General features: G+C 45.4%; 1 protein-coding gene across 1 annotated transcript in view; it reads right to left on the bottom strand.

Moving 5' to 3' along the window:
* Window positions 1-14,410: 14,410 nt before the first annotated feature.
* LOC143295156 (phenolphthiocerol/phthiocerol polyketide synthase subunit C-like) overlaps window positions 14,411-27,500 on the bottom strand; it is a 25,984-nt gene continuing 12,894 nt past the window's right edge. Inside the window, 4 exon segments of the mRNA XM_076606731.1 lie at window positions 14,411-20,608; window positions 23,676-23,816; window positions 25,939-26,754; window positions 27,266-27,500. The exon segment at window positions 27,266-27,500 is cut by the window's right edge and continues 31 nt beyond it. Coding sequence (XP_076462846.1) covers window positions 14,411-20,608; window positions 23,676-23,816; window positions 25,939-26,754; window positions 27,266-27,500 — 7,390 coding nt within the window.

The following is a 27,500-nucleotide window of genomic DNA, read 5'->3' as shown; positions in this document are numbered from 1 at the left end:
CCCAGGTACTTATATTATTCGTTGGCTACTTCTAAAATCTTAATCACTTCCATCTAGCAACCACTTTTCATTCCCCCTCGGCGAAAGAATACAACCTTGCCTTACCCCTAGAGGGCATTCAACGAAGTCTGTTAGACGGCTCTCGACTCTAATCCATGTAACAACAGATTGGTACATAGCTGAAATGGCATTTATAAATTTTCAACTAACTCCTGTCTTACGTATTACATCAATTAGCGGCTCCCGTTGTACGGAATCGTGTGGGGGTGGGGGGTTGAGGGGGGGGGGGGGGGGTTGAGGGGGACTGGGACGTTACACCGGGGGTGTGGCTGTGGGGTGAGGGGGGCGGGGGCGAGAGTGGGGGAGGGGCGAAAGAAGCCACGATTCCCATATGAGAGTGGTAAAGGTGATGTATCCCCAAGTTTGCTCGCATGGAGGCTTACACAAGGGCTGAATGACGGACGCACCCTGACACCGGGGTGTGTGGCTGTGGGGGTGGGGGTGGGAGGGGGCGGGGGCGGGGGCGAGAAGGGGAGGGGCTTGGAGGGGGAGAGGCTTAAGAAGCCACGATTCCCATATGAGAGTGGTAAAGGTGATGTATCCCCAAGGTTGCTCGCATGGAGGCTTACACAAGGGCTGAATGACGGACGCACCCTGACACGGAGGGCGGAGGCGGGGGCGAGAAGGGGAGGGGCTTGGTGGGGGGGAGGGGGAGGGGCTTAAGAAGCCACGATTCCCATATGACAGTGGTAAAGGTTATGTATCCCCAAAGTTGCTCGCGTGGAGGCTTATACTAGGGCTGAAGGTTGTCGCGAATGACGGACGCACTCTGACATTGCTTGGTGGCATGACGATATAGTTTCCACGTGCCCGGAACTAAGCATGACAGGATGACAGGGGAAGGAAAGGTATGATTCTGGAACCCGCCGAGCTGTAAACAGCAGCAGCATCAGAAGGAACAACAACAACAACAACAACAACAACAACAGCACCAAGAAGAAGAAAGCCAAAGACAACCACCACTACTACTGCTACTACTACTACTACTACTACTACCACCGCTACCTCCACCACCACCACCACCACTACAACTACGTCATCAGTCATCAACAATAACAACACCCACTACTACTACTACTACTACCACCTCCACACCACCACCACGACCACTACTACTACTACTACAACTACTACTGCTACTACTGTATGCCAACAACTACTACTATTACTACTGTATGCCAACAACAACAACTACTACTACTACTACTACTACTGTATGCCAACAACAACATCAACGACTGCTACTACCACCATCACTACCACCACCACCACTGCAGCAACAACAACAACAACAACAACAACAACAACTACTACTACTACTACTGCTACTACTGCTACTACTACTACTACTACTACTACTACTACTACTGTATGCCAACAACAACAACTACTATTATTACTACGACTGCTGCTGCTGCTGCTGCTACGACTACCATAACCGTCGCTACAACTACTTCTACTACTATTACAACTACGAATACTGCTGCTGCTGCTGCTACTACTACTACTACTACTGCTACTACCTTCCATTACTATCACTTCACTCATACTACCGTGACTTTTGCAGGAGGAGTATTTCTTTCTAGGGTTTGTAAGTGAACATTTATTTTTTTTATGTCTTTTTTTTTTTTTTTCAAGAAGCCAAAGACCCATCCCAGTCATTTAATCCTCTCCACCCGTTCACCCTGAGATGACAGTATCAGTATCAGTATCAGTATCAGTAGCTCAAGGAGGTGTCACTGCTTTCGGTCAAATCCATATACGCTACACCACATCTACCAAGCATGATGCCTGACCAGCAGCGTAACCCAACGCGCTTAGTCAGTCTCTCTCTCTCTCTCTCTCTCTCTCTCTCTCTCTCTCTCTCTCTCTGAGGTGACATTTAAACAAACTCTGGCCAGGCATTCCACTGTCATCCTTGCCACATTGCCACATCAATCTCCACACACACACACACACACACACACACACACACACACACACACACACAAAAAAAAAAAAAAACAAACCCGAAATACTGTCCAACAACACAACCCAATGTGAACAAAATCTCGCCATCTCCTCAGGATCAGTTAGACGCACTTCCGATTACACCAAACAACAACAACAACAACAACAAACACGTTCGTAGTAGATTTTTATTTTTTTTTTATTAGGCAAGTATAACAAACGATAATGACAACAGACACGTTCAAAGTAGAATTCTTTGGCAAGGTTTTTTAATTTTTATTTTATTTAATTAATTAATTTATTTATTTTATTTTATTTTTTTACTTTTCGTGATATTAACCCTTTCACTGCCAAACTCGCATTTATGCAGCAGCTAGGTAGCGGACCCATGTCACTGAAGGGTGACCAGATCGTGGGTCTGTTATTGATGAACCTACTGCTCTTTATATTCAGTGGTGGTAGGAGAGGCCGTATTTTCTACACATCACAGGGGGAATCCTCAGGTATTCCTAGACACCATATTTCTGTGTTTATTCTGTGAGCTTGACCCTGTCCCGTCTTCTTTGTTGGTTGAATGTATTGATGTTCTACTGCCACATATTACTCATGTCATCAATTCTTCCTTACTGTCTGGTTGTTTCCCTGAAAGCTTCAAATCTGCTGTTGTACGTCCACTCATCAAGAAACCATCTTTGGATCATAATTGTTTGAAAAATTATCGACCTGTCTCTAATCTGTCATTTTTATCAAAACTGCTAGAAAAGATCATATTGTCTCAGCTCTTAGCTCATCTGGAGCAGAATGGTTTACTTAATTCCCACCAGTCAGCTTATAGACGTGGTCATAGTTGCGAAACAGCCCTTCTTAGAATAGTGAATGATTTGCTTTCGGGATTTGATGAGGATAAGATATCTGTTCTCGCTCTCTTAGATTTGTCAGCAGCTTTTGACACTATCGACCACTCTATCCTCTTGAACAGACTTAAAACTTCCTTTGGTATTCGTGACACTGCACTAGCATGGATCACGTCTTACCTGTCAGATCGTACACAGAAAGTGTGTGTAAATGGTACATACTCTAGAGTATCTGCCTTGAAATATGGTGTCCCACAAGGGTCCGTCCTAGGTCCTGTTCTTTTCGTGCTGTATGCGGCTCCTGTGTCGGATGTCATCAGTCATCATGCGATGTCGCATGAGAGCTTTGCTGATGACACACAACTTTATCAGTCGGCTTCCATAGCTGAATTTGATGCACTGGTGACTCAAACACAGGAGTGCATTGCTGGCCTAAAGGACTGGATGACTCTCAACAAGCTGCAATTAAATGATGATAAGACTGAATTTATGATAACCTGTCCAAAGAAGTTTCGTCAACATCCTTCCTTTCCTGACTCTGTTCTGATCAATAGCACACCTGTTTCACTTTCTCCCTCTGTTCGCAGTCTTGGTGTAATCCTGGACCAGTCTCTTTCCTTCCAACAGCACATTTCGAATATCTGTAAAGTTGCCTATTTGGAACTGCGTAGAATCAGCTCTATCCGCCACTATCTCTCAACCGATGCAACCAAGACACTTGTATGCTCTCTGGTTCTCTCAAGATTGGATTACTGCAACTCTCTTTTGGTCGGCCTTCCCAAATACCTGTTAGACAGACTCCAAAGAATTCAGAATAACGCTGCCAGACTCATTTGCAGAGCTTCTAAATTTGACCATGTTTCTCCTCTCCTTCAGTCTCTCCACTGGTTGCCTGTTTCTGATCGAATAGACTATAAGCTATCCACTCTGACCTTTTCTGCAGTCAACGGATCTGGCCCCAAATATCTTTCTGAACTCATTCATATCTATACCCCTTCTCGCCAGCTCCGTTCTTCCTCTGATACTCGACTTCTCAGGATACCTCACGTCAGAAGTAAGACCTATGGACACAGATCGTTTTCTTTTCAATCGCCAAAGACGTGGAACAAGCTCCCTGATAACCTCCGTCATTCTGATTCCCTCGCATCTTTTAAATCTCGTCTCAAAACTCACCTTTTCCCTCAGCAATAAGTTCAATTGTGGCAGGTCCACAACTACATGCATGTATATGAATGTGTATTGTGTGTGCGTGTGTCTATGTAAGTTTGTGCCTGCCTATGTGTGCGTATGTGTTAGGGTAGCTGTAAGATACACATGTATGTTAAAATGTATGTATGCAGTGTGCGTGTGTGTGTGTGCGTGCGTGCGTGTGTGTGTGTGTGTGTGTGTGGTCACATTTTGGTGTGTGCATGTAACATAGATATAATGTTTTATGTTATCAAAAGCGTTTTTGTAAAGCACCTAGAGCAGATTTCTGGATAGTGTGCTATATAAGTATCCATTATTATTATTATTATTATTTATAGCACAATGGAAATTTTGCACTCTAAATTGACTGGCGGTGAAAGGGTTAAATTGCATTTTTTTTTTTTTTTTTTTTTTTTTTTTTTTTGTCACGGCAGATCTCTCTCTCTCTTTCTCTCTGGAGTTCGGGCTGCTCTTCCCGGGGAGAGCGCTTAGTTTCAGTTTCAGTTGCTCAAGGAGGCGTCACTGCGTTCGGACAAACCATATACGCTACACCACATCTGCCAAGCAGATGCCTGACCAGCAGCGTAACCCAACGCGCTTAAAATTATCCCCGGCGGGATTCGAACCCGCTATCCACTGCGCTACGGGGACTGCCTTAGCCACAGCGCAACACCACCACTTTTAACTCACTCAGTACGGCCAGTGCTCTCTTCTCCTCTACACAGACCCCTCGGATGTCCAGTGGGTGTCTGAATGACCCAACCTTTAGCTTCGGTCGTCAGAATTGTGATATTCTTTGTCAACATTCACGTCTTCAGTATAAGAGCCTTCCGCTTGCAATATTTTGATGATATGGTAATTGGGGTGAAATGCTGTTTACGTCGTCTCTTTCGCCGTTCGTATGGAAAGAGTTAAAACTGCCTTTCTCAAGCTTCTTCTATAATTTTTTTTTTTTTTAAGAGAGAAAAAAAATCAGCCCTCACTCTATCCGGCTTGAAGAACTCTTATCCTATGTCAAACTAGTCCATACATCCATCTATATGTACACAGAGTGACATGCATACACACACACACACACACACACACACACACATATATATATATATATATATATATAGAGAGAGAGAGAGAGAGAGAGAGAGAGAGAGAGACATATATATATATATATATATATATATATATATATATATATATATATAGTGTGTGTGTGTGTGTGTGTGTGTGTGTGTGTGTGTTTCATGATTGTCAGTCGTGTCCGACTATGACCATCAGAACAGCATGGGAGGCAACTGTTGTCTCAACCATCTGGGCTAGAATTTGATTATAGTGGAGAGTGTCTTGCCCATGTTAAATCCCCTCTCACTCTCTCGGCCAAAAGGGTTTTAGGACAGTCGGCGTTGGGATGGCTTCCAAAGAACCAACTAGCCCCCAAGGCTGCAGCACTAAGAGCCAGTGCAATCGTGCCTCCAAGTTTGTCAGTCACAGTCCTTCACAAAAGACTAAGCCGTAAATGACTTTCCACTGCAATGGAGAAACCATTGATCATACAGCTCTCGCTTTGCTGTTGGTCCAACTGGAAGTTTATGTCAATCTGTGATATAAACTGATCGTTGGGATATATATATATATATATATATATATATATATATATATATATATATATATATATATATATGTATATATATATAATGGAGTCTCCCGCCGGTCCGACGGATGAGTAGGCAGGCAGGCTTATCTGTCGGTGTGTGTCCTCATATGGGAGAAGAGGCCGATTCTGGATGCGCAGCACTTCCCACAGGTGTTGCAAGGTGCCTGACCAGCACAGGTGACTTTTTTTTTTTTTTTTTTTTTTAGTGAGGAGGAGTTGTGCAGTCCCTTCTCCACTCTCTCGCCTACCGACATACACAGTCCTACAGGTGCAGATACTGCCACGTGTAGGACGGCCTCGGCAGGTGCAGGTTTTTTTTCTTCGGAGCTCCGTCTCCTAGGGGGACTTCCAGCCAAGGATAAGAGCTCCCCCTGCTCTTTGGTCATCCTCTTCCGCCTTCACAGCCGTTGGGAAAGGTTTCCTCCTCCGCCTGGTCCGTCGTTTGGGAGACTTCACATGCGGCAGGTAGTACTGGGTTACATGGTACCAGTAGCTAGGGCTATGCCGCTGACCTGACATTATACACATAAACAAAGAGAGCACACACACACACACACACACACACACACACACACACACACACACACACACACACACAAAAGGACAGAGTGACAAAAAGAAAATATGTATGTGTGTATATATATATATATATATATATATATATATATATATATGTATATAAAGGAGGCTTTAGAACGGATTCTATTCTGTCAGCTTAATGAATGTGCACTTTTAAACTCCATTTTTTATCCTTTTGCTTCCTCATATTTTCTTTCTGTCACTCTGTCCTTGTGTGTGTGTGTGTGCGTGTGTGAGTGTGTGTGTGTGTGTGTGTGTGTGTGTGTGTGTGTGTGTGGTCTCTTTGTTTATGTGGCCGCTTTCTCCAGATCTTCTCCCAGCACGCTTTTGTCTTGATTGTAAATCTTTTTTTTCTTCTTCTTTTTTTTAAATAAAGAAGAAGAAGAAGAAAAAAAAATTATATATGTGCACTTTTGTGTTCACTGTTGCATGCATATTCAAGCACGAGCAAAATGATTTAGTTAATGCCCTCTGTCAGCCTCGACATCCGCCTCATTTGCTACCTGTGTCCCCTCCACTCTCTGCCTGTCTGTCAGTCTGTCGGTCTGTCTATCTGTGTCTCTGTCTCTGTGTCTCTGTCTTTGTCTGTATTTCCGTGTCTCTGTGTCTATCTCTGTAGCTGACTGTCTGTCTGTTTGTCTGTGTCCATGTCTATACATGTGTGTGTGTGTGTGTGTGTGTGTGTGTGTCTGTATCTCTGTCTCTGTATCTCTCTCTGTCTGTCTCTGTGTCTTTGTCTGTCTTTCTCTCTGTGTCTATGTCTCTATGTGTTTCTGTCTATCTGTATCTCTGTTTCTGTATTTCTGTCTCTGTATCTCTCTCTGTGTCAGTCTGTCTCTGTGTCTTAGTCAGTCAGTCAGTCTGTCAGTCTATCTGTCTGTCTGTCTATGTCTCTGCCTCTGACTGTGTCTCTATCTATGTGTCTCTGACTGTCTCTGTCTCTCTCTGTATCTTTCTCTGTCTATCTCTGAGTCTGTGTCTATCAATTTGTCTATCTATCTGTCTGTCTGTCTGTCTCCTCTCTCTCTAAATGATCCAAATAATTATCGAGGCATCTCCCTGTGTGATGCAGCTAGTAAAGTTTATAGTACTGTCATAAACTGCAGACTGCAGGAATGGGTGGAAGAAAACAATAATACTGGTGAATATCAGGCAGGATTCAAACGGAATTACTCTACGGTAGATCACATTTTTACTTTGATGGCCTTTGTTCAAAAACAGTTTTCTCTGAATCGCAAATTATATCTTGCGTTTATCGATTTCGAAAAAGCCTTTGATTCTGTGAATAGAAGTATTTTGTGGCCTATAATGTTAAAAAATGGGATTAGGGGTAAATTATTTAGATGTGTAATGAGTATGTGTGGCAGTGTGAAAGCTAGGGTTCGAAGCGGCGGAAACATGACAGATTATATTCAGTGTACAAGTGGAGTAAAACAAGGCGATGTCTGTAGTCCCATTCTTTTTTCTTTGTTTATCAATGAGCTGACATCTGAGGTTATCAATAATGGAAGACATGGTGCACAATTCACAACAGAGTTCTTAGTTGTTTATTTTACTTTTAGCAGATGATGTTGTTTTGTTGTCTGAAACGGTTATTGGCCCAGTTAAAAGTAAATATGACTAAAAGTAATATAATTGTGTTTAGAAAAGGTGGATATTTAGGAGCGAGGGAACGATGGTTTTATAATGGAGTTATTCTACCTGTTGTAAATGTATACAAATACTTAGGAATATATTTTTCAACACGATTAAGCTTCTCAGTAACTTGTAAAGATCTAGCGAGCAGAGCAAAGCATGCTATGTTATGTATAATGCAGAAATTGTCAAATTTAGGGAATCAGTCTTTCCAAGTGTTTATCAAACTTTTTGATTCACAAGTACAAACGATTGTTCAATATGGTGCTGAGGTATGGGGCTTAGATAACGCTTCAATACATTGTGAAAAGGTACACTTATTTGCCCTGAAGAAATTCTTAGATGTATCGATACAAACGCCAAATGACTTAGTTTATGGAGAAACATGTAGGTATCCAATATATATAAACTCAGCAGTAAGATGTATAAAATATTGGTTAAAATTGATTGAAATGGAAGACACAAGACTACCAAAGAAAGCATATAATATGTTATATGACCTAGATGCTAGAGGCAAGGTAAACTGGGCAACTAAAGTAAAAGTAAAATTATGCGAATTAGGTTTCAGGTATGCGTGGATCAACCAAGGCGTTGGGAATGTAAGTGCATTTTTAAATATGTTTCGAGAGAGACTTATTGATTGTAGATGGCAAGAGGGGGGTGCCCACATTCAGGACAGTAACAGGTATGATTTGTATCGACATTTCAACTCTCTGCACTGCATGCCGACATATATGTTAATGAAAATGGATAAACACTTGAAAATTATTATGACAAGATTTAGATTTGGGGTATCTGATATAACTGTTCATCGTTTTCGTTATAGAACACATAATGAAAGTGAACGTGTGTGTCCATTATGTAATGATGCACGGGAAAATGAAGTTCATTTTGTATTATGCTGTTCTGCCTTGGATGATCTCAGAGAACAATTAATTCCTAAAAAGTTTTACAGACAACCTTCTTTTTTCAAACTTGCACTGCTATTAGCATCTGTGAATGAGAATGTTGTCAAACATTTTGCAATATATTTGTATAAGGCATTTCAGATTCGTTCTATCTATAGTGAGTAACGCGTATTGTAATTCTGTTTGTTGAATTCAGTGTTATATGTGATGTACGATTGATTCAATGTCTTCACACCACCCCCTTCATGAGGGGCTATGGCCTATTATGAATAAAACATTCGCATTCGCATTCGCATTCGTATTCGCATTCTCTCTCTCTCTCTCCCTCGGTGATGAACAATACACTATATTTTACTGCATGTAAATGCAAGACTGAAGCCACAGTTCCCACAATGATTTATTTTTCAGCAGCAAAAACAAAAAGCAACAACAACAACAACAAAAACTATTTGATCATCTTAGATAAAGGTGTCTTTATTTTTCAGATCAAGAAATTATTAGTATTCACACTGACATCGTTTTAAACAAAGCTTGACTAAGTTATGCAAACGCTGTGCGATCATTTGAAACTATTATGAGACAAAGGGTTTTATTTGTTTTTTTTGGTTTTTTTTGGTAACTCTCGTGAGACTGTCACGTGGTGAGACCTGTCACGTTGCCTCGTGTGTCGAATAGATCACTGTGCACGGGGAATTTGAATACAAAGAAACACAGGTTTTTTTTTGCAAAACATACAGCTGACCCGTTGTCTGGGTCACACATCAGGATACACTGCACTGGGCTGGCTCGTTTTAACTCTCTCCATACGAACGGCGAAAGAGACGACGTTAGCAGCGTTTCACCCCAATTACCATCATCAAAATATTGCAAGCGGAAGGCTCTTATACTGAAGAGGTGAATGTTGACAAAGAATACCACAATTCTGACGACGGAAGCTAAAGGTTGGGTCATTCAGACACCCACTGGACATCCGAGGGGTCTGTGTAGAGGAGAAGAGAGGACTGGTCGTACTGAGTGAGTTAAAGCAAGGCTTTGTTCTGTTCTAATTCTCTGTCTTAAAAGAGCAGACGCCGGCTAAGACCAACTTTATGAGGCTATAATTACGAGCGCGCGAGGGACTCGTTTATGAGCATTCACGAAAGTCACAACTGTTAAATCAGTTATCATTCTTATTCTTATTCTTCTCCTCCTCCTCCTCGTCCTTTTCTTCTTCTTCTTCTTCTTCTGTGTGACAGATTGGAAGAATGGGCCATGCCTAAAATCGTAATCCTCGAATAAAAAACGTTTTGAGTTCTGAGTTCTGAGAACTTCTTCCTTCTTCTATCTATGTATCTATGTATCTATCTATCTAGCTATCGCCAGTCGCCAATATTTTCTCCCCCTCCACTAGACCTTGAGTGGTGGTCTGGACGCTAGTCATTCAGATGAGACGATAAACCCTATCAATACCCTATCTCCATTTTATTTCCTTTTCCATACTCATTGTCACGTATTGTTCGGTGCCAGTGACATATATTTTAAGCAAACCAGGGGTACTGACTGGTTAACAGACCATCTAGTTCTAGCTTTCTAAGACGATGTCTACGACATTAAATGCTTTTTATTTTCAAATCAGCGGACAAAACACCACGATATCTGTTATCACTGATATTGAAAAGCCAGTCATCTACAAAATTAACTAAAGCTGCATGGCATGATATGAATATTTTTGTTTGAAACCAGACTGGGCTAGATAAAAATGCTCAATAACATCAAAGTGATACATGGTTTGGCAAGTGAGGGTGACTGATGATGACAAGAATATGCCCATCACTTTTAACGGCTGTGAATATCGGTCAGAATGTGGTCACTTGTCGACCCACTGTTCTCAACAAGTGCGCCAAGTGACCTCTCACACCGAAACTCACATCTCGGTCACGCATTCTCTACACACTTGCTTTTCCCTCACATCAATCTCAGGACAGCTGGGGAAAGGTACAAGGTCTGTGACACATAAAAACCACGTACACACGCCTTTCGAAGGTCGGGGTGGGGGTGGGGGCGGGCATATAAAATCCGTCATAAAACATATCGTGCAAAGCTGCTTCATACGTCAAAGTGTCGAGTCATCCGAAACTCTGGAATGAAGCGACTTCATGAATTAGCATTACTGTGTCAGCGGCTGATGGATGTTGTTGTTTATGGCTGACAGGGTGGTCCCTCCTCTTTTCACCCTGTTGACATGTTTCGGTTCTTGACCAAGCACACACTTTCATGCTTTTGTAACACACACACACGCACACACACACACACACACACACACACACACACCCCCGAAGGTGAACGCTTCATTGGGGTCCCAGTGTCTGTTGCGAAAACGATTGCTTGTGTGAGCTGACCTTGGAGAGAAGCTTGTGTGATCCTTGTGACTGGATCACGTGTGTGGCTGACATGTTTGGCTCACGTGTGTGAGCAATAGGCGTCAGTGTAATAACCCCTGTGTTCGGTTGTCTGTGTGTGTGTGTGTGAGAGAGAGAGAGAGAGAGAGAGAGAGAGTGTGTGTGTGTGTGTGCGAGAGAGAGAGAGAGAGAGAGAGAGAGAGTGTGTGTGTGTGTGTGTGTGTGTGTGTTGAACTTTAACTGAAACAATTTTCCTTGTCAGTCAGCACCAAATATGGATGACACATTGAAGAAAAATCTCGGAGTGTTATTGTTTGCGGCTGTTTGGTCTCCCCGAAATCCACGTCTCGTTAACGTCACACACACACACACACACACACACACACACAGACGCACACACACACACACACACACACACACACACACACACACACAGACGCACACACACACATACATACATACATACATGCGTGAAGATTCGCAAGAAAAATTAAGTCAACGAAGCAAACTCGTTTACGTTTTAATAAAAAGTTCGAAAAAAAACCCACCTTTAAAATGCCCCTGAAGCACATGTAACATATTGTTACACATTGCAACTCATGAAATCTGCAATAAAGAAAAGAATACGGCACCCAACCATTTAAAAAAAAATCTTTGTGAATTTTAATACACTCAATACCCTGCTATGAATATATTACCAAAATGAAAATGCACTTATCAAATAAACTGGTTTCTAAAGCCATAAAACTTTGAACATTCCAAAATTCTGACATACTTTGACAAATGAAGCTCATCTCCAATTACAATCCAATTACGGTTGCGGCAAATGCGCATTTCTCGTGGAGTATAATGATACCTGGAAACTTGAATTGCTATTTTATTATCACTACATCTAAAATAAAAACAAGAAAGACCAGGCCTTCAAGACTCACTTGTGATACACACTTTATCCAGTTGAAAAAACAAATGTTAAAGTGTGTTCTGCATTTAATAATATAAAGCTTCGAAAAAAAAAGTATGTAAGCAGGTTCAAACCAAACTTATTCAGTTCGAGAAATAGTAGACATACTCACAGCGCTAAAGTGCACCTACCAATGACGCTCAATAACTAATATTTAACTCTCTCCATACGAACGGCGAAAGAGACGATGTTAACAGCGTTTCACCCCAATTTCCATCATCAAAATATTGCAAGCGGAAGGCTCTTATACTGAAGACGTGAATGTTGACAAAGAATACCACAATTCTGACGACGGAAGCTAAATGTTGGGTCATTGAGACACGCACTGGACATCCGAGGGGTCTGTGTAGAGGAGAAGAGAGGACTGGCCGTACTGAGTGAGTTAAACTTATGTTGTTGTTGTCTTGTTTTTATATGTGTCATAAATCGACTACGGCATTCGAGGTGATAACGCCGTTAAATCAATTTATTTTCGTATATCTCGATTATTTAAGAAATTCTTTAATATCCACAGTAAAAGAAACGTTGCCATCGCCTCATGCACATCGCAAAATGTGGCCGTTTTCTCCAGATCTGCGTGTTGAAAAGTCTTACAGAAACTGCAACACGGTCCATTCAATTCCTCTTTCATGTTCAGTCTAGTTAATTCAGTATCCACACTAAAACAGTCATATGCAGTAAACACGTCGATGGTGTCGTTAGTATCTTAGTGTCACTGTATGGATTGTGTCCATAATTTGTATTTCTTTTCTTTTCTTTTAATTGCGAGCAAGAAAAACGAGGTTAGACCGTCTTCAAATGAAAACAAATTGTGAATTTTGGAATCGGATCTTCAACGAAATAAACCCTTAATGATCCGGAAATACAGTTTTATCTGGAAGACTTTCAACGCCTTATTGATATTACTGTGAAGATGTTTTTCTCAACATGTTTAATATGAATTTGGTATTGGCAGACAAAGTTTTTCCTGAGAAAATGACAATGTTAAAGTTTACCACACACACATACTTACATTGCTTAAACAAGTGAGTCAAAAATATCTTTTTGAAATATGACATATGCATACGCTTCCAAATCAGTTTTTAAAGTTTCACGAAATTATTATTTACAACTGTGTTCCAATGATTCACGCTAATTCTGAATATACATAACCTGCAGTTCAAGTCAGATATGTTGGCATGACCCTTCCTCTTATCATTGGGATTTCCAAACTCAGTAAAAAAAATCCTGTATCAGACAATATTCTTTTGATAAAGTTCTAGTCAAGGACGATCGCCACATCGTCCCCAGGACGACTCGTCGTATACCACATGAAAGTGTATATCATACTTGACATTATACAATGCGCATTGTCCACATTTTTTTCATCATACTCATTCGGCCAGTCCGTGAAATAAACACAAGTATTTAGCAATAATGATACAAATAAAAGATACAAAGGTGAACATGTGAAAGGTGTTTGCGTACAGTGTGTGTGTGTGTGTGTGTGTGTGTGATTTTTTTTTTGATTTTTTTGTTTACATTTACTAACATAGATTCAGTCAACTTCTGAGGCCTAGCTCTCTTTCTTTCTTTTTTTCTTTCCCTTTTATAACTTTTTTTTCATGAATCCTTATTTTCAGTAGTGTCAGTAGCACTTAATTATTGTTATGAAACATTATCATTTCAAGAAATATGTTTTGAATTCAATGAGAAAAAAAATCGAATCAGATGATTTAACCAGCTTTTGTTCTTTGTGATACACTTTGCGTTGAAAATGTGAATTTTCAATGTCTTTTCCAATGGTACAGAGGGGACAGTTATAAAAATAAACCCCCTCCCAGTCAGAAATCAACGATGGAAGAGAGAAAAAAACAACAACAAAAAAACAAAAACAACAACAGTGACACCAACAATCAGAAAAGTAGACCACACACATAAAAAACAAACGAATTACAAAAACAAAAACAGCGAAACAGGAACACTGGTGAAAGACAGACGACGTGGAAGAGGCAGGATACCCGAAACAACCAAAAGAAAAGACACTAATGTGTTCATGCAGGGAACTGGGCTAAGTCCAGTCGCACTCGGCTTGAGAGAGCAGAAAAATCGTGACCGCTCGCCACGACGACTGCTCACCAAGTCCAACGTTATAGTTTTATTCAAAGTGATAATTTCAAGCTGATGTTTCCTCCAGTCAGCTGATTAGTAAAATTTCTCTAAGCCGCCTCTGGACAACAGAATGATGTGTTCAATGCCAGTTGATCGTTTCAGACAGCCGCTTGTTTCTGGAGTTGTTTCTTCAGCTTTCTGCACTGAGTCTGAGCACAGGCAACAGGGAGAGACGGCTTGTAAACCATCTTGTACATCAGACGGCGCAGAGTCTTGAGCAGCAAAAACGCATTGTGTCTGTTGAGGGCGGAACTGTTGTAGGTGAGCGTCATCTGCACGAGATCGCGTGGCAGATCGTGCTGAACACCGAAGTGAGTCTCGGAGTTGTTGGGCAACATGACAACGCTGTTCTTCTGCTTTCCGCTGCCCGCTGTCTTCTCGATGCTGACGCTGTGCGGGGTTTCAGTGAAGAGAGAGAGGAGGCGATCAGACATGGCGTTGAACATGTTGAAGGGCAGTGTGCCGTGGTCAATGAAGGACTGGATGGTCTGTGTGTTGGACACGACGAACTCCTCCAGCGTCTTGTAAGGCGAGGTGAACTCGGCAACCAGGGGAAGGTCGTTGCAGTAGTTGCCCATCTCCGTCAGCTGCTGCAGGCAGAGACGGAGGTCAAGAGGAAAGATGACGGCTATTGTCTTCTTGCCAGTCAGCGCGTGCAGCACAAGTTGTTGACAGGACACTGCCATGCTCAACAGACAGATTTTGTGCTGGTGGATGAACTGCTTCAGTCTGCGCGCAAAAGCTGGTTTCAAAGTCAGAGACACCATTCCATTGACATCTGTGCCGGACTGAGTCTTGGCGTCTTCTCGCCCAAAAGACGTCTTGCCATAATTCTTGTAGGCAAGTTGTTCCCAGAAACGGAAGATTTTCTCTGACTTTTCTTTGTACAAACTTTCCAGCTCTTGGCTGAGACACTTCAGCTCGTCACTTTTTTCCATGACGGTGCTCAAGGCAGCTGATTCCTCAGGTATGTAGGTCCTGTCCAGGCTGTCAATCAGGTCCTGCACCAGTGCGGCAGTGGAGACGAGGTCAAAGCACACCTTGTGCAGCACAAGACGCAGCATGGAACCATGCTTCTCGGTGTAGATGAAACGGATGGGCCCCATCCTCTCTGTATCGAACGTTTCTTCCGACATCTCTTTCAGCTTGTCATTGGACCCGTTCGACTGTTCGTCCAGCACACGTAGATCCAAGATGTCATCTGGATTGAGGATGGCACGTCGGAACTTGATCTTGTTGTGACATTCATTGAAAACAGAGCGTGTGATAGGGTGCTTGGCAAGCACGGTTATTATGGCAGCACGCACAGACTTCAGGTTGGCATGCTGTGGAGAGATGGGGATGTCCACTGTCCAATGCATGTTCTGCTTGCGAGTTGTTTTCTTGTACCAGTTCAGCTGGTGAGCTTCTATCGGAGATACTGGTGAACTTTTGTCATCTTCCAGCTCGTCATCAATCTCCTCAATCTTGAGCTTGTCTCCGTCTTCAGTGACCTCTAGCTTCCCATCAATAGCATCACTAATAGCTTGAGCAATTGATTGTGGGCTTGGCTCACCACTGACAAAGAGAATGGCAGGCAGGCGGACCTGAGTCTGACTGGCAATCTGACTGATCATGGTCATAGCCAGGATGGAGTCCATGCCCAGTTCGATGAGATTGGCGTCTACTGTAACCATGGACTGATCTACGCTGAGCACCTGACTGGCCAGAGCGATCAGATACGTCTCGTATACTTCTTTCCTCCTTTCAGGCTCCATGTGGCGTGCGTTCTGTACATTCTGCAGGATCTGGTTATCAATGCGAGCACTGGCTATACCGTGAGGCATCAGGGTCTGCAGACGTTTCTCCAGGTACACCAGCATATCTCGCTGAATTCCAGCAGCCATTTTCTCCTTGTCAAATTTGGAAGGTGTGATCTGAGGCCAGTCAAGCATCAGAAGGGGTGTCAATATCTCCCAAATGTCTCCTTCCGTCAGAAGAATGAATCCTTGGGCTTCAAGCATGTGCTTGGCAGCACTGTTTGTGTCCAGGATTCCCAGATCCAGAGCACCCCAGTTGATGCTCTGAGCAGCCAGACCCAAAGCCTGTCTGTAGTGAGCAAGACCATCCATGAAGGCATTGCCAGCCCCGTAGTGTGTCTGGCCGGCATTACCCACGATAGACGTAATAGAGGAGTGCATGACAAAGTAGTCCAGCTTGAGATCCTTTGTCAGCAAATGGAAGTTCCAGACCCCCTTCACTTTGGGAGACAAGACTTTGTTGAACTTGACGGAGTCCATGTTCAACATTATGGCATCATCAATGACTGCTGCGCCGTAAAACACTCCCTTGATGTAAGCACCGTCAAAGGTCATTTCTACGTTTCTGAACAGTGACTCCACAGAGTCGTAGGACGTAACGTCAGCTTGAAAGGCGTTGATACGGCAGTCATTGTCTTCCATCAGCTGGTCAATCTTGCTGGTCTGTTCTGCAGATGGTGATCTCCTGTTGACAATGGCGATGTAGCCTGCCCCTTGCTGTGCCAGATATTTTACCATGACCCAGCCTAGTCCTGTGAGACCTCCAATGACAAGATAGACAGAGTCAGTCCTGAACAGTTCACCACAAGTGGCATGGACCATTACACTCTCTGTGTCCATTTTGTCAGCGTGGAGCAACTGGTTCAGGTCTGCAGCCTGTTGTGGTCGCTTTTTCATGGTGCGGGGCTGGAGCACAGTCAGTGCTGATGCCCACTGTCGTCTGTTCATGTCACCATGGAACCCCATCGGAGGACCTCCAGGACCAGTGCCTGCAGACATCATTTCGGGTGGCATTCCTTCTGGTGGCCCCATCATTCCGGGTGGCCCCATCATTCCAGGTGGTCCCATCATTCCGGGTGGCCCCATCATTCCGGGTGGCCCCATCATTCCAGGTGGTCCCATCATTCCGGGTGGCCCCATCATTCCAGGTGGCCCCATCATTCCGGGTGGCCCCATCATTCCAGGTGGCCCCATCATTCCGGGTGGTCCCATCATTCCAGGTGGCCCCATCATTCCGGGTGGCCCCATCATTCCAGGTGGCCCCATCATTCCGGGTGGTCCCATCATCCCATCAGGTGGCCCCATCAGTGAAGGCATTCCACCTGACTTCAACATTTCAGCAGGCATCATTCCAGGAGGAAGACCCAGCGGCAAATCACTGGGTGGCATCATCATGCCTGCTGGCATCATCTCAGGCGGAATCATATCCAGCGTGATCCCCGGAGGGAGCTCTGGCATTTTGCCGGGCTCAGGTTTCAAGGTGCTCGCAGGGAGAAGAATGCCAGGGGGCACACTTGCTGGGAAGCCATTGTGAAGTGCGTCCATGACTTTTGTGGTGTTGCCGTTCAGTCTCTTCATCCACTTACGCATGGCAGGCAAATGGGTTTGCAGGTGATAGGGGTGGAACAGCTGTCCTGTGTACAGCACCTGCAGTTCAATACCAGGCAGGAAGTAGGACAAGGAGGAACGGCCCTCATTGCTCAGCATGCCATCATAGGTGACAAACCTTTTGCCGCCTTCCCAAGCCTTGGCCAGGCTGGCAACCACATTCCCATCCAGATAGACAAGGGACACCACCGTATCTTGCAGCATGTCAGCATCGCCAAGCTCCTCCACGTCAACCACGTTCACCACAGCCGTCTTCTTCTCCATTTTGCGACTGGCCAGCATGCCCTTCAGCAGGCCCGAGAAATGCTGGGTGCGACTGGAGGTTAGGATGGTGACACGAGACGTCTGGACCTGTTGCTGCAATACCCACAGTACCACCAGCTTGGTCAGGTCGCCGACCTGGTAGCCTGGCAAGTTCTCCACCTTCACTGTGGCGAAGCGGGGCACGGCCACCTGAGTGCTCACAGCCACAGGGTAGAAACTGACCGTTTTTCCTTCAGGGTCTTGTGGACAGTGTCCGACAACCTCCAGAGAGAAGATGGGACAGCCTCGCTCCTTGCATCCGCTTAAACTGTCAGCCATTTCTCTGTAGTGCACAGACATTGAGAACAGTTCTGGATGGTGCAGGGCAAAAGCTTCTGTCTTTATTTTGACCATCTCCATTTCCACTTTCCTATTCTTGACGTTTTTGGTAATTTTTCCGTTGATAGTGTTTTCATGGAAAATGGCAAAAGGTTTGGAGATCATGGAGGAATCTTCACACAGAAGGAGTGCGCTTTTGTCAGTGTCAGCATGCAGTTTTCTGTAGGTTGGCACCAGCGTTTCCGACTCCACTTGTACCAGCTGGTTGACGTAGACAGCGGAAGGAGTGATCAGTAATTCAGGGAAGTCCTGCAGAGCTTTTTCTTTGCCCACGATGGCGAGCGCTCTTTGCAGGAAGCTCAGTGACAGCTGGCCGTCAGGCACTTGCACGTCCACTGTGATGAGGTTGGGGTATAGCTGTTCCCGCAGCGCGCAGCGGGTCATGCCCCATAGGGCCGTCATGAGTGGGTTGACCACGTGCTTGGAAGCTGTTGGCGATGGCCATGCCTTGCTGGTGCAGACATACACTGGAGCTGTGTGACCCTGCTCTGCTGCCTGCATCAGCACACTACGGATGAGGAAGCACAAGTCCGATATTTTTGCCTGCAGCGTTTCAGAATCATCCGAGTCCTCGAGTGGATTCAAGCAGAGAAAGGCTATGGCTGGAATGTCTTTCCTGCCTTTGATTGCTTCCTTCATGCCTTCAGAGAGATGGCCATGCATTCTGTCTGATAAATTGTATTCAAAAACAATCTCCTTGGAGGACTTGGTCTCAAGGGTCTCATTTTTCTCACTGATGTGATCTTTGCTCTCTTCATCTTCCACCTCCGCATCTTCCTTACGTTCTAATGCCTTGGTGTTCTTCATCCAGTCTGGAAGATGGATCCTGGGAACCCTGTCAGTGAAGAACATGATGTCTTCACCCTCCTTCGCGATCTGGGTGTGCATTGTGGGAAAGTCGACGACGTGTTTCCAGTCACAGACGTACATGTCGTCCACACCAATACGACCCTCCGAAATGGATCGAATCACAAGACCCTCCAGCTCAGCGATGACGATGCCATCTGTCGTCATCAGTGACACGTCATAAATGGTTTCCTTGCGTCCTGCTTGCTTCAGCTTCGTGTGTATGAGCATGACATCCTCCACCTGTCGGTGAACGACGAACCACTGAACAGAGCGAGGCAGAAGGTCGTTGACTTCGTTCTGGTCAGACATGAGGATGACAGCAGACTGCAGCATGCTGTCCAAAATGCTGGGATGAATGTAGACGCCTACCAACTCGTCCTTGAGAAACGCAGGCAGTCTCATGGTTGCCAGACACTCAGTGTCACTTTTGAGCGCCGTTGTGATCAAGGAGAACGCCTCTCCGTACTGGAACCCAAAGCGAGCAAGTGAGGTGTAAATCTGCTCCTTGCTCACACGCGTTCTGCATCGCCCCTGGATGTGTGCCAGGTTCAAGGTAGGAGATGCTGCAGCATTGTCAGGACCCAGTGACGTCAGGCGGAGAGTGGCAAGGACCTTGCCATCCTTGATTAGTTTGATGGGTGCTTTGGTTTTCTCTGTATCAGAGAGTCCCTTGGTAAACTCCACGTCAATTTTGAAGACAGAGTCCCTTTGAATGACCAGTGGTTGTTCAAAGCTGACACTGACGGCCCATTTCAGTTTTGCAGTGCTAAGATGAGCAGCAATTCCGAGCCCCACCTCCACGTAGAAAGCTCCAGGCACAACAATCACACCCGATACCACGTGGTCATAGAGCGAGGTCTGACCGTGAGGACTGACCATAGCTATCAGACGGAACTCGTTCTCAATGGGGAAGACATAGGCATGTTTTCTGTACTTGGAGGACGTGCCAGACAGGATGGTGACCCCAGCTTCAGACAGCCCCAGAGCCTTCTGTCGGTTGAAGGAGTAACGTGGAATGGGGGTCACGTTCTGGCCCCGAGTGGGGACCTGGCTCCAGTCCACATCAGCTCCTAGCTCGTACAGCGTGGCCAGGCTGGTGAGAAACAGCCGGTACTCTGGTGGCTTCACCATGGACGGCAGGCACTGTAGCTCATCCTTAGGGAAGATGTCCGCCAGGTGTGCTCTGAGCACCGCCTTGGGCCCGATCTCCACCACCACGTTCTTCATCTTGGCCTCTACAGCCTGGCTGACGGCCTGGTGGAACAGCACAGGCTGGCGCATGTTGTCCACCCAGTATTGACTGTCCGGAGGTTCGGTCAGGAGCTCGCCGCTCACGGTGGACACCATGTCGATGGTGGGTTCACAAGGGTCAATGTCGTTCAGAGCCTGGGCCAGTGGCTGTTTGCAGGGGGACACGTGATGGCTATGATAGGCCACTGGCACCGGAAGATCCAGCACTTGCACCTGCCCATCATATAGTGTTGCTGATACGCGCGAATCTCTCTCTCTCTCTCTCTCTCTCTCAGCACGACAGACTCCTTCTCTCTCTCTCTCTCTCTCTCTCTCTCTCTCTCTCTCTCTCTCTCAGCACGACAGACTCCTTCTCTCTCTCTCTCTCTCTCTCTCTCTCAGCACGGCACTCCTTCTCTCTCTCTCTCTCTCTCTCTCTGTCTGTCTGTCTCTCTCTCTCTCTCTCTCTCTCTCTCTCTCTCTCTGTCTCTCTCTCCCAAAACACCTAAGACCCATTCTTACATGATGAATTGGAGAATGATGACTATATTCCTCGCTTGTTTGCTGTTTTTGTTTGAATGTTATTTTTTGATAATTTTTTTCATGCATTCTTTACCATATTTATCGCCTTCTGGTGCACAAGTTCTGTTAGTAGAAGTAATTTAAAAAATATCTCTCCGTATCAATCATCTTCTTACGTCTTGCATTTCAGTACAATTTAGATCACTTCTCTTTTACTGGCTGTCTCCACACGTTGTTGTTCATTTACGCTTTATTTACTTTTGATCACGCCGGTCAGTGTGACAGTCTACAAGTTCAAGAACAAAGATAAGTGATTTTTCTGTGTATTTGACTGATAATTTGTCATCGCGTTATTGTTTAATTATTGAATTATTAGTGATTTATTGAGAGGGTTCAAAACATCACATATGGAGCTGTAGTTGTCAGCAAAATACGACCTTCTACGTAATGATACCCAGATACACCCCTTCACTGTCTAAGAGGAGACAACCTGACTGGAATCCCCAATCCCAGAGCTTTCATACAGTACCAAGGGGGTAAATGGCTGTTGGGTTAAACAGTCACTAAATGCATGCAGTCTGGCCTTAGGGCGACACCAGGCTGACGGACTCCACACACGTGGACATCCATTGCCCTTCCCTGATAAGAAGCTCTGTCAGGGTCACCGAATATTTTTCCTCAGCACATAGAACACCTTTCTGTGGATACAAACAAAACTCTGTCTCGCGTGCATCTCGGGGATCAACTGCATTGCACGAGACTAAATTCAGATCCCCCAAACCCCAAAACAGGCGCGGCAAAAGAGGTGGGACAAGATCGTGCTTAGGTGGCAGAATGACAAAAGCAGAACGGCTGTCAAAGAAATTCTTCAGAATCGGCAATTGGAGCAGGAATGAATGCAATGAACCTCACACAAAAAAGTGAAAGTGGAATGGTAAGCCCAGAGTGGCATGAGGCAATGCACCACTTTAGGATTCAAAAACTTACATGCTCATACTGCCTGGGACATACAGGTGTTAAGTGAAATGAGCGAGCTGACAGACTTGCTGGTAACGCAGCAACGAGCGGCCTACATATAGGAAAAGCGGAATTCTCAGAAAAGTCAAAGAATACCAAAAAGAACAGGTACAAGGCCATAACACCATCGATCCCCTCAAAGAAATAAAAGTAGAGAGAGGGAGCAGCCGTAAGTCTAGCATGAAAGGTAGAGCACGATACTTTGCAAATCAAACGAATATTGGCATCATTTCCAAACCAACACTACGCAAATTTCTCTGTGGGCTTTTCCAAATACAACAGACTGAGCAACACGCTAGATGCCACGTTCCTGGCATCAGAGATCTTTTCCCACCCCTCTTGCGGCCAATCAGTGGCTACTGATACTGATACTATGTGCACAAAACACTGCTGATATTCGGGGTATACGCGAATCTTCTCCATTCCGATAAAATGCATTTTCAGGAAATTTGGAGGTTCAAGCAATTCTCTCTCTCCTTTCACTAAATACCGAGAGAAAAAAGAAACAGAGAAAGAAAAAAACGGTGACTCATTCTCTGAGACAAAAATTGAAACATCATCTCAGGACTTTCAATGGCAAAGGGATAACTGAACGAGTCGACGAATTCAAGTATTTTGATGAGAATTTTTGACAGTAAGTTGAACTTAGATTTCCATGCTCAATTCATTCATTTGGCGCTGGTTCAGAATATCATTATTTTGCAAGCCAGGAGATCTTCATGTGCTGTCAAGAATCTTTCGTTCTTTCACGTAATTATTATTGTTCTTACAGCATCTGTGTGGAGTGTTTGCTTTAGTGGGTTTAACCATAAAGACATTCCGATTCCCCTATACACTATCACATCCGGGTTCGTCTGTCGCAGTCCCAGTGCCGGCAGTCGACAGGGGAACCATCGATTTAGGTCGCCAAGAGGTCACACACCATAAAAGACCCTGTACTGCTGCTGAGTCACTTCAGGTGCTGTTCGGTAATGCCTGTTCTGATTTAAATTAAGGACACCACCAACAAAGCTCCAAACTGACGACATTAATATCTTAGTCATGAAGCCAGACTGAGTGAGCATCTCCCCCAGAGTGGAGACCTCCATGTCCCTCCAACGGCAGTCCCCCATGAATCCGCCGACACTGAAGACTTTGACAAGACTTACCCCAAGCGCAGGAGTGGATGGATGTGGAAACTGAATCACCGTGAGAGCATGGCATGAAAGGCTATATAACTTGGGGCCAGTGTGCACATTCTTGTAAGGCAAAGTGGTCTTCGGCCAGCAGCTGGGTAATTTTCAGAACGGAAACTCGAGCTCAGCTGTTCATCAGGACAGCACATTGTTTGTGCCCAAACCATTGAGATTAGCATCCATCCGCGATGGCACCGTTGTCGGAAGTGTGTGTGTGTGTGTGTGTGTGTGTGTGTGTGTGTGTGTGTGTGTGTGTGTGAGTGTGCCTCTGTGTGTGTGGTATGTGTGTGTGTGTGTGTGTGTGTGTGTGTGTGTGTGTGTGTCGGGGAGGAGAGTGGATAAGGAGGGTGGGAGAAAAGGGGTGAACGGTGTGTGGAAGGCTTCTCCAGCTGAACAGAAAGTGTACTGTTATGATAACCACGCTTCAAAGGTAAAACAAAAAAAATAAAATAAAAAATAATAATAATAATTGTATGATGGTCACGCCTATCTAGGTCAGTCACCGCAGTCCTGATACCTACCTGTTGTTGGCTGCCGCGAGACACGAGTGACTTCCTGATGGCAGTGACAGCGTCGGCGTCTCCGCTGATGGCACAGGAGCGAGGACTGTAGTGCAGCGCAATGCTGGCCTGTCCCTCATAGTCCTTCAGCAGCCCCTTCACCTGCACAGTTTCACAAGGAGGCGTCACTGCGTTCCGACAAATCCATATACACTACACCACATCTGCTAGGCAGATACCTGACCAGCAGCATAACCCAGCACACTCAGTCAGGCTTTGAGTGCATTCTTATATATTTATGAACTTCTTCTTCTGCGTTCACTCGTATGCACACGAGTGGGCTTTTACGTGTCTGACCGTTTTTACCCCGCCATGTAGGCAGCCATTCTTCGTTTTCTTGTTTGTGCATGCTGGGTATGTTCTTGTTTCCATAACCCACCGAACGCTGACATGGATTACAGGATTTGTAACGTGCGTATTTGATCTTCTGCTTGCATATACACACGAAGGGGGTTCAGGCACTAGCAGGTCTGCACATGTGTTGACCTGGGAGATCGTAAAAATTTCCACCCTTTACCCACCAGGCGCCGTCACCGTGATTCGAACCCGGGACCCTCAGATTGACAGTCCAACGCTTTAACCACTCGGCTATTGCGCCCGTCGATTTATGAACCTATCACATAGTTTTGCCAGCGGACAACACTCTCGTTGCCATGGGTTCTTTTTCAGCGCGCCAAGTGCGTGCTGCACACGGGACCTCGGTTTATCGTCTCGTCCGAAAGACTAGATGCTCTGTTTGATTTTCCAGTCAAACTTGGGAGAAAGGGCGAGAGCGGGATTCGAACCTACACCCTCACGGACACTCTGTATTGACAGCTGAGCGTCTTAACCATGCCGCTACCCTTCAACTGCACACCACCGGAAGAGCAGCAATACCTGTGATCACAGCAGTGGTGAAGGCAGTACAAGTAGCAGCATCAGCAGCAGCAGGAATAGTAGTAGTAGCAGCAGCAGCAGTAGCAGTAGTGGTAACTATCATTATCATTATTATCATTATCATTATTATCATCATTAGAGAGTGAGGCAGACAGACAAACAAATAAACAGACAGAGAAAAGAGAATGACACAGAAACACACACACACACACACACACACACACACACACACACACACACACACACACAGGGGCCATATTGTGAATGTAAGATATGCATGTACAGGTTTATGCATGCCCGCGTGTGTTTCTGTGATCTTTAAATGAACTATGTATCTTAGTAGTTGCATACTCTCTCTGTGTGTGTGTGTGTGTGTGTGTGTGTGTGAGAGAGAGAGAGAGAGAGAGAGAGAGAGAGAGAGAGAGAGAGTGTCATGGGAAGAGAAGATGTGCAATGCGGCTTGGTTGACTGAAATAAAGGGGGCACGAGAATTTCAATGATATGTATATTTGTATATAGCTGCTTCTATTTTGGTGCCATTCAAATTATCTTCATATTTTTCATTCATTTCATTTGTTTGTTGTACAGTTGTTTTATGTTGGACACGTGCTGCTGCCAAAGATAAAAAAAAATCTCTGTACCAAAGTATAGACAATAAAGTTTGTGTATTCGTATGTGTGCTCGTGTGAAAGTATGTTTGCCTGTTTATGAATCATTCTTGGGAAGCGTGAAAGTTTCGGTGTCTTAGCACTGTGTTCCTTAACTTCAAGGCAAGGAAGGGTTTCAGATGGCCAGAGCGCTGGGTTCTCGTCCGAGTTTCCCGAGTTTGATCACCGTCGCACCTGATGGGTTAATTTAAGGGTGGACATTTTTCCGATCTCCCAGGTCAACATATGTGCAGACCTGTTAGTGCCTTAACCCCCTTCATGAGTTTTCGCACGCCGAAGATCAAATATAGACTTAAAAGATTCCGTTGTCCATGTCAGCGTTTGGTGGATGATGGAAACAAGAACACACCCAGCATGCAGGCACCCGAAAGCGAAAATATGTCTGCCTACGTGGCGGGGTAAATAAACAAAATGGTCATACACGTAAAAATGTCACATGTCCGGGAGAGTGTGCGAATGTACGCGTGACTGAAACCTGATTGAATGACACAGGAAACGAATGATGAGCGCCCAATGGCAGCCGTCAGTCGGCTCTACCCATATAGGCAGCCTCTTGTGCGAATGACTCCGTGTTTGTTAAGCCGTTAGAGTTTGGTCTTTGACCAAAGATCTACGCTAGATATGTATCCATATCATCATCATCATCATCATCAACATCATCATCATCATCAGATACTCACCTCCTCCTCCTCCACGTTCCGCACGATTATCATCTTGCCGCCGGTCACGCTGGCCAGAAAGTGCGTGCGATAGTAGATGACCTTGACCGCATCTTCCAAGGTCAGACACCCGGCAACGTGAGCGGCCGCAACCTCTCCCACCGACTGACCCACAATGCACTGCGGCTGCACGCCCACGCTCTGCCACACGCAGGCCAGCGCCACCTGGCAGGCAAAGATGGCAATGGGCGAGAACTCAGGGTCGTCCACGTGAGTTTCCTCCTGCAGTCGGTCCAGCAGCGACCACGGCACGTGGCGGGAGAGCAGCCGGTCCACCTCCTCCAGTTTGTGCAGGAAGAGGGGCCACTCGGACATCATCTCCAGGCACATGCCCTTCCAGTTGGTGCCCATGCCGCAGAAGACGAACACCACCCGCGGCTTGCGCAGAGCGTTGGACCCCTTGGCCCCCGAGTTGAGATGGCCCTGCAGACTCCGCACGAGCTCGGGCATGTCGTCCACGACCTTGGCCATCCTCATGGTGTAGTGGTCCCGCCGCACCGTGGACGTGAAGGAGACATCGTGCAGGTCCAGCTCATCGAGTTGGGGGTGATGCAGGAAGTCCTGCACGCTGCCTTGCAGAGACTTGTCCGAGCTGGCCGAGAAGCATACGATGCTGGGTGTCTTCCGCGGCGTGTCCTCAGCGCCCGTGGTGGTGGTGATGGTGGTGGTGGAGGTGGAGGGCTTGGTGTATTCCATCATCACCGCGTGGCTGTTGGTCCCTCCGAAGCCGAAGCAGCTGGCGCAGGCCACTTTGTTCTTGGTGGGCCATTCTATCACCTGAACATCGCACACAACAGCCGCCTTTAGTAACTGACAACTTCATGGACAGACAGATTCACGCATGTAAGATTCAAGATCTCTCTCTCTCTCTCTCTCTCTCTCTCTCTCTCTCTCTCTCTCTATATATATATATATATATATATATATATATATATATATAACAACAACAACAACACCAACAAGTAAATCAGCTGACCAAAAATAGTATCTTATCCCTCAAAAACGTTTCAGAACTCAAAACGTGTTTTTTATTCAAGGATTTTTAGGCAATGTCCCATTCTTCCAGTCTGTCCTTGCTAATCTACATCAGTTACAATAGCCTCATCCTTTCCAAGAACCTCGACATCTCCTGTTATCCACCACCCCCACCGGCACGCACCCTCCCTCCTCCCTCCCCTCCCCCCAATAAACAACAACAACAAAAAACAAAACACACACACCCACACACACACACACAAAAACCCAAAAAACAACAACAAAAAACAAACCAGCAGTCACCAAAACTCACTTCAGTGGGGACCTGCAGCTGCAAGGCCTCAAAGTCGATGCGGGGGTTGGGATTGTCGGTGGAGAAGTGGAGGGAGGGGACAATGACTGAGTGCCTCATCATCAGCAACACCTTGATCATGCCCACGGCCCCAGCGGCCGACTCCAGGTGGCCAAAGTTGGACTTGACGGTGCCGATGTAGCGCGTGCGTGGAGTCTTGCTGTGGTCTTTGAAGAAGTGACCCACGGCGTTGGCC

Source organism: Babylonia areolata, chromosome 20 (assembly GCF_041734735.1).
Source record: "Babylonia areolata isolate BAREFJ2019XMU chromosome 20, ASM4173473v1, whole genome shotgun sequence".
Classification (NCBI taxonomy): Eukaryota; Metazoa; Mollusca; class Gastropoda; order Neogastropoda; family Buccinidae; genus Babylonia; species Babylonia areolata.
Note: the sequence above shows the minus strand (reverse complement) of the source record. Positions and strands in the feature narration are given on the sequence as shown.